Here is a 7,358-nt window from a genome sequence, read left to right as displayed (position 1 = left end):
ATGATTAATCACATTTCAGTTCCGTATCCTGTCTTAATCACATCCTCCCTTTGTGAAATTACATCCTCCCTTTGTGAATTACATCCTTCCTTTGTAACAAATCCCTCCCTAAAAAAGAGAATGAAAGACTGAGGTAGAGTTAGATCTGTGTGCAATGCTAGGCAATATGTTTGCAGATCTGCCTACCTGCCAGCTTGCATCATATCTGTATGTCTGTCTTTTTTGTATATATCTCATCTCTCTCTTTCTCTATCCCTTTCGCCACCAGATCTCCCTTCTTCGTGACACCCACACTTCCTTGTCGATGCTGGAACCCGACATAGGACCTCAACTCCTATCCAGAAGCAGCAACACCAGTGATGGAGGAAGAGATGCAGACATGGAGAGATAAAGCAGCTGAGGACTCTAGACTCATGGAAAGAGAAAGGCTGTGTGCTGGCAGCTAGAAGGCAGGCTTTCAGAATGTGCCCTTTGGTTGTTTAAATGATTACATATTCCTGAGTGTTTTTATGTACATCCCCAAAACAACAACAACACAAGGGGAAAAGAAGCAAATACTGTTGAATGATGATGCACAGAAGAGACTGTATTCATTGCAGTGAAAATGAGTGTAAAACTGATGTTCTCCCATGTAAACTATCATTCAATTCACAATAAAAACTTAAAAAAAAAAAAAAACTAACCCAACAACAGCAAGATCATCTCACACCAGCATTAATAGCAAATTAAAAACAAAACAAAACAGAAAACAACAAATGCTGGTGAGGCTGTGGAGAGATCGGGATCCTCTTTCATTGCTAGTGGGACTGAAAAATGAATCAACCACCATGGCAAACAGTATGGCACGTCCTCAAAAATTTGGAGATAGAAATACCATATGGCCCTGCAATATCTTTACTTCATACATATTCACATGACATAAGAGCCAGGACACGAGAAGATATATGCACACCGATGTTCATCATAGCACTATTCACAACAGCAAAAAGATGGAGACAGCCTAAGTGTCCATCAAAGGAAGAATGGATAAACAACTTTGGCACAAAGACACAATGGAATACAACTTTGAAGAATAACAATGAATCTGCAAAACACATCAATAACATGGATGGACCTGGAGGGCATTATGCTGAATGAAATTAGTCAATTGAAAAAGGAGACATAGTATATGTATTTGTAAAAACTATTGTAGACCCTACCCAGAGAAACAGAGATGCCTGAGATGGAGACAGAGACGATGACGTGGAGTAATGAAGCGGCTGGGGACTTTGGACCCAGAGAGGGAAAGGGACTGTGGGCGAAAACAGGGGGGTGGGGGAAGAGGGGGAAGTGCAGGGGGCGGGCTTCTAGGAAATACCCTTTGGTTGGTTGATGATGCATGGAGGGGATTGGAACCATGGCAATGAGATGATATACGATGGAATGAATGTAAAACTAAAGTTCTCTCATGTAAACTACCATATAAGCCACAATAAAACATTAAAAAAAAAAAAACTATTATAAAAACTCAAGGAAAGCTTTTCATACAAAAAGGAACATTCTTTGATGGTTACCAGGGGTGAGAGGGAAGGGAGAGTAATTCACTGCCTAGAGGGTAGACACGTGTTAACTTGGGTAATAGGCGCAGGAATTATATAAGAAGAGGGAGTCTGGAAGAAGAATGATGAAGACAGGTGAACACACAGGGGGGCATGCAAGGGCTAAAGGGGCTAGAGGTAAATAGTGATATATATCCAACCTTGGAACTACAGTGTTCTATGGGTAGATACAAGGACATACACAGGCTGAATGGGTATGGGAGGAATAGTGGAATATATGTAGACAGAAAAGACTATATTTGTGGGATATATAAAAGATATATAAATATGCATATATTTATGAGTTTAAAAAAAAAAAAAAAAGCAGTTTCTTTAGTTTTTTTCTAAGTTATATTTGAAGATATTTCAGTTCCCCTTATAGATGGGTGTCCTAAAGAGATGCTTGGCTGGCCCTCTCATCATTTGTACACTATTTTCAACCTTGTGTTATTATTTTTGTATTGGTCTTATCTTTCCTATAAAACTGTAAGTTCCTGGACAAGAAAAAAAGGAAAGAAAATTACCAACTCACCAACTTCAGTGCCTTTACCCAGAGTAAATGTAATTCCGTATCCCTTGAGTCCATCTTCTGCATCAGTTTCTATTATGACATAGGCAGCTGAGTAGTCAGGATCTGTGTGCTGCAGGAAAAATGCACCCCACCCCCAAATAATACAAACATGAGAAATAAAAAAACATGAGTATGACATCACATAAGATTAAAAAATGCAACAGAGACTGTATGAAAAGTGCAATCTAACTAAACCAATGATGTATCCTAAACAAAACACAGAAGCGTTAAACGGACAACCAGAGCGTTTTCCTGATGGAGTGAAATTATTTTTACAGTATAATGTACACATTTTTCATGCCAGGTTATGATTACGTCTTCTTTGGTTTTCAGCTCAATTTTAAACACAGAACAGCTATCTCAGGGGCAGAGCAACATTCATAAGCAGCTCAAAATCAAACCAACCAAGGTTTCAGGAAGCTTCTGTCTAACACTAGACTGATCCTCATGGCAGTAGTTTGTAACAGAGCTTAACATATAAGGACACAAGTTCAGAAGCGATGAATGGGAGAAAATGAAGACATCTCTGAGACAAAATACAAAAAAGAACCCATTTTATTTTGTTTTAACTTTTCTTATTGAACAGTATTTTTATAACAAGCACTGATTATGAACCAGGTAAGAAAAAGCTAAGATAGTGCAAGGCTACACACTGAAGTACTGTTGTTGGTAAGTGCCACAGGGTAGGTTTGGACTCATAGTGATCCTGTATAGGGTTTCCGAGGAGCAGCTTGTGGATTTGAACCAACAACCTTGCTGTTAGCAGTCCAGTGTTTATCCTATTGCTGTTATTGTTAAGTGCTGTAATTTCCAACTCATAGCGACCCTAATAGGGTTCCTGAGGAGCAACTGGTGCATTTGAACCGCCAACCTTACAGTTCAAACCAACCTTGCGGTCTAGTGTTTATCCTACAGCATCACAATAGGTTAAGTGCTGGTGGGTTTTAACTGCTGACTTTGTGGTTCACTGTCCAACAATCATAGATTATAAATGCTACAGAAGTTCAAGGGAGAATAGCATAGAGGAAGTAGAATTTGAAGGAGTTCCACAGGGGACAAAGACCGTTCAGATGGGCTGGGGAAAGAAGTTGAGAAAACTACCCAGACAAGGGTGGTGGTGGTTATGTGCCGTGGAGAACACATAAAACTCAGAGATCTCTGTGGGACAGAGAAGCAAAGGGTCCATGAGGGTACTGACTTGAAAGTGAATAGACAAGATTGGATAGGGGTGTGGAGGCAGACAATGCACACGCCACAAGCAAAGACAGAAGGTCTGAATATAAGTGTGTGACAACTTATTACTAGCATTACTTCTATACAATCTTTATTGTGTTGGACGCAATTCTAAAAGCTTAAATGATTTCATTGAATCCTTACAATATATAGCAATCTTACAGATGAGGAAATGGAGTTATTGTTGTTTTTTTATTACTGTAAATTGAATGAAGGTTTACAGAGCAGATCATCAGTTTTATATACAGAAAATCATACATTTCAGTTCATCTCGACTGCAGTCCCCTCAGTGCAACCCACTTCCTCCCTGTGTTTCTTGTTTCCATCCCTCCTCCTTTCCTCACTGTTCTGAATTCTGTCCTTTGGTAAATGGACAAGTTTGATCTCAAATTGTTGACCATTATATGGGGTGCATACCTCACTAGTATTGTTGTCCCCCTATATTCCTATCTATTGCTTGGCTGAAGATTGAATCACAGAATTATGTCCAGTTCCTACTCTGAAGGATAACCAAAGGCCATAATCTCAACTTCCATCAGTCTCTACGAGAGTAAACCTGGTCTTCCTGAGGATTTTCAGTTTTGTTCCATGTTTTCCTCCACTCTAATCAGGACCTTCTAATGTGACCTCGTCCAGAGCAGTTGGCAGTGGTAGTCGGGCACCATCTAGTTCTTCTGGTGTCAGCATTGTGAAGACTGATGTTCATGCAATCTAACTGAACTAATTGGAGGAAAATGAGTTTTAAATTTTAACAACTTGTTCAAGACAAAAAGACTTGTAAAAGTTTTGGAAGCAGAATTTAAATCCTTCTGTTCGGAGAGGTGGAGTCCTGGTGTGGCACTGTAGGACAAGCTGCTAACCACAAGGTTGGTGGTTTAAACCCACCAGTCTCCTTGGAAACCCTATGTAAGGTTGCTATGAGTCAGAACTGAATCAAAGGTGAAAGGACTCAGCCGCAGTGTTTAAACTCTTCTAAGACCCCAGCCTGTTTTATTGAGCTTGTTTTGCAGGAATGCAGAACAGCTAGCCCCAATGATAAGTAACTCTCTAGGGTGTCACTGAGCTTATTTTTCAGGAATGGAGAACAGAAGGCCCCACTGATGAGTGAGACCTCCCAGTGGCCAAGCAATGGACAATATCTTTAATCACCTCCCACTACCCTATCATAGCAGCCCAGACGAAGTTATCACGTGTTGTTGTTAAGTACCGTGGAGTGGTTCCGACCTATAGTGACCCTGCAGAGGGTTTCTGAGGCTGTAAAATCTTTACAGGAGCAGAAATCCTCATATTTCTCCTGTGGAATGGCTGGTAGTTTCGAACTGCTGACCTGAGGTTAGCAGCCCGATTCATAACCACTACACTACCAGAGCTCCTTATGTTGTAAATCTAGCTCCCCTTCCACCTATCTGCAACACCTCCTTTGCCTTCCCTCCTAAAAAAAACAATAAAACCCCAAATACCAGATCCTCAGGATGGCACTGCTTTCTAGTGTTAGGATCCTTTCTTCCCATGGAAAGTGAATAAACATTCTCTATTTGAACCTCCATAACTGGTGAATTCTTTCACACTCTGTGACTCCAGCCCAACCTAACAAACAGCACTTGACAACAACATACAGGGAGCTAGATGTATCAGACTGGACGGGAATGCTTGAATCTGGTGTCAAACCTCAGTGGAGGGAATTCAACGTAAAGCAAGCACCAGTGGTGTGTCCAAGATGGTGCAGGTTTCTGAGGCAAGTACAGAAGAAATTAGTGTAGAAGACATAGTTATAAAAACTACTAACATGAGAGTAAGTTAAAAAAATATTGATGCAAAATCACTGCTGTTGCTGTTTTTGCTGTTAAGTGCCATCAAGTCGGTTCCAACTCATAGCAACCCTGTATAGAATTTCTGAGGAGCAGCTGGTGGATCTGAACCACCAACCTTGCGACTCAAACCAACTTTGCAGTTCAGTTCAGTGCTTTATCTTACAGCACTACACCAGGACTCGCACCAAGTCAGTTTTGACTCATAGAAACCCTACAAACGAAAGAAGCACAGCCTGGTCTTGCATTAGCTTCACAATAGTTACTATGTTTGAGCTCATGTTTCACTGAGAGAGGGTCATCTTCTTTCCCGCTGACCCTCTACCAAGCATAAATGTCCTTCTCCAGGGACTGGTTCCTCCTGATAACATGTCCAAAATAAGTAAGTAAGTCTTGCCATCCTTGCTCCTAAAGAGTATTCTGTCATACTTCAGATTTGTTTGTTCTTTTGGCAGTCCACAATACTTTCAATATTCTTCCCCAACACCATCCTTGGATTGCCAAAGTTCTTCTCTCATCTTCCTTATTCCGTGTCCATCTTTCACATGCAAATGAGCAACTGAAAAGAAGTCTGAAGGGGCAAGATCAGGGCTGTTGGGTAAATGGGAAAATATGTCCCAACAAAATCAGATGGTTCTGGCTACTCTCAAAAAATGAGCATGCAAAGGAGGGAACAAATCTTTACAGTGAGAATCATTCCCACCCTCTCAGTACACAGGGTCGACAAGGATGGGTAACTTAGACATTGGCTACCCAAGTAGGGGGACTACAAAGGCAAGAAGTGACTGGCTTACAAGCTTTCAAGAGGAAACCTAGTTCCAGAGAGTGCAGGGAAAGTATAGAATCTCCAGAGTGGTTTCCAATGATGAAAGGGGATAAGACTCTTGTGGTTCAATAGTGAATAATTGCTATCAGGACTGACTTTGAGTGTTGGAAATGTAAATGTAGACGTTTTGTAACATAAGACGGGAGTGCTTGATTTTGCAGTCCAGGAGCAAGGTCCCGTGGACCATCAAGGGAGAAAAGCAGAATACAGAACCCTATCCAGAGATGCAGTGATGCCAGAGATGGAGGCAGAGACAATGATGTGGAGAGATGGAGCTGCTGGGGACTGTAGACTCAGGGAGGGTCTGTGTGTTGATGGCCGGGGCTGGGGCAGGCTTGTGGGGTGTACCCTTTGGGTGTTTGATGATGCATTCAGGGGACTGTAATCATTGCAATGAAATGAAATAAGATAGGATGAATGTAAAGCTAATGTTCTCCCATGTAAACTATCACATAATTCAGAATAAAAACTTAAAAAAATAAAAATAAAAATGAGCAAGTACATTGGATGAAAAAATTCCTCTGAGCAACTTTCCTGGCCTTTTTCTCATCTATGAAGTCTTCAATTTTCTTAAAACTTCACAAAAAGCCTCTGTGATGGTCCTGTGTCCTTCGAGACAATCTATCAAGATTACCCCGTTGGAACAAACACACACACACACAAAATGACACAAAAAAGTCACCATCACATTCTAAGCCACTATTTTGATTGAATCACATTGGTAAATCCCAAACTCCTCCTTGGTTATTATCTGTTCCAAAAAATCTTCAATTTTGCTTTAAAAAGACTGATGGAGAGATCAGGATTTTGAGCCAGCAATCTTTACACAGCATTTTTGTCACCCAGCAATCTAATTCCTTTAAAATTGGAAATGCCAAACCACGTGAGATCCCAACTTCAGTAACTAGTACATCAGTGGTAATTCTATGATCTTCTTCCACCAGTTTCTAGACTTCAGTTAGTTTCTTCATTCTTCTAGGTCAGGGGTGGGGAACTTTTTCTGCCAAAATTTATAACATCATTCATGGGCCATACAAAAGTATCAACTTAAAAAGTAGCCTGCATCACGTGGAACCTCAGCAACCTAAGACAGAGCCATTGACATGCTGCAGTGAGTTTCGATGACAGGTAAGACGGGGGAATTCGCACTGACCGTCTAAGACAGGCAGCGTCCTGTAAACAAGTAATAAATAAAGGGGAATCTGGTGCAGACCGTACAGACTCGGTCAGGAGTCCGAGGTCCTGTGGGCCCAAACGTTGCAGACCGTCCAAACCATAGGCTCTGAGGATCAAACTATACCCACCTAGCAGACATAGCAAACTGTCCCTCATCTGATTATTCA

The 7,358-nt window shown here is 41.1% G+C and overlaps 1 protein-coding gene across 1 annotated transcript in view; it reads right to left on the bottom strand.

The window, feature by feature from the left end:
- Window positions 1-7,358, bottom strand: part of ENOSF1 (enolase superfamily member 1) — a 50,868-nt gene that overhangs the window by 32,272 nt on the left and 11,238 nt on the right. Inside the window, exon 2 of the mRNA XM_006867295.1 lies at window positions 2,110-2,218. Coding sequence (XP_006867357.1) covers window positions 2,110-2,218 — 109 coding nt within the window. The remainder of the gene's footprint in view (window positions 1-2,109; window positions 2,219-7,358) is intronic.

This window comes from Chrysochloris asiatica, unplaced genomic scaffold, assembly GCF_000296735.1.
Source record: "Chrysochloris asiatica unplaced genomic scaffold, ChrAsi1.0 scaffold00103, whole genome shotgun sequence".
Classification (NCBI taxonomy): domain Eukaryota; kingdom Metazoa; phylum Chordata; class Mammalia; order Afrosoricida; family Chrysochloridae; genus Chrysochloris; species Chrysochloris asiatica.
Note: the sequence above shows the minus strand (reverse complement) of the source record. Positions and strands in the feature narration are given on the sequence as shown.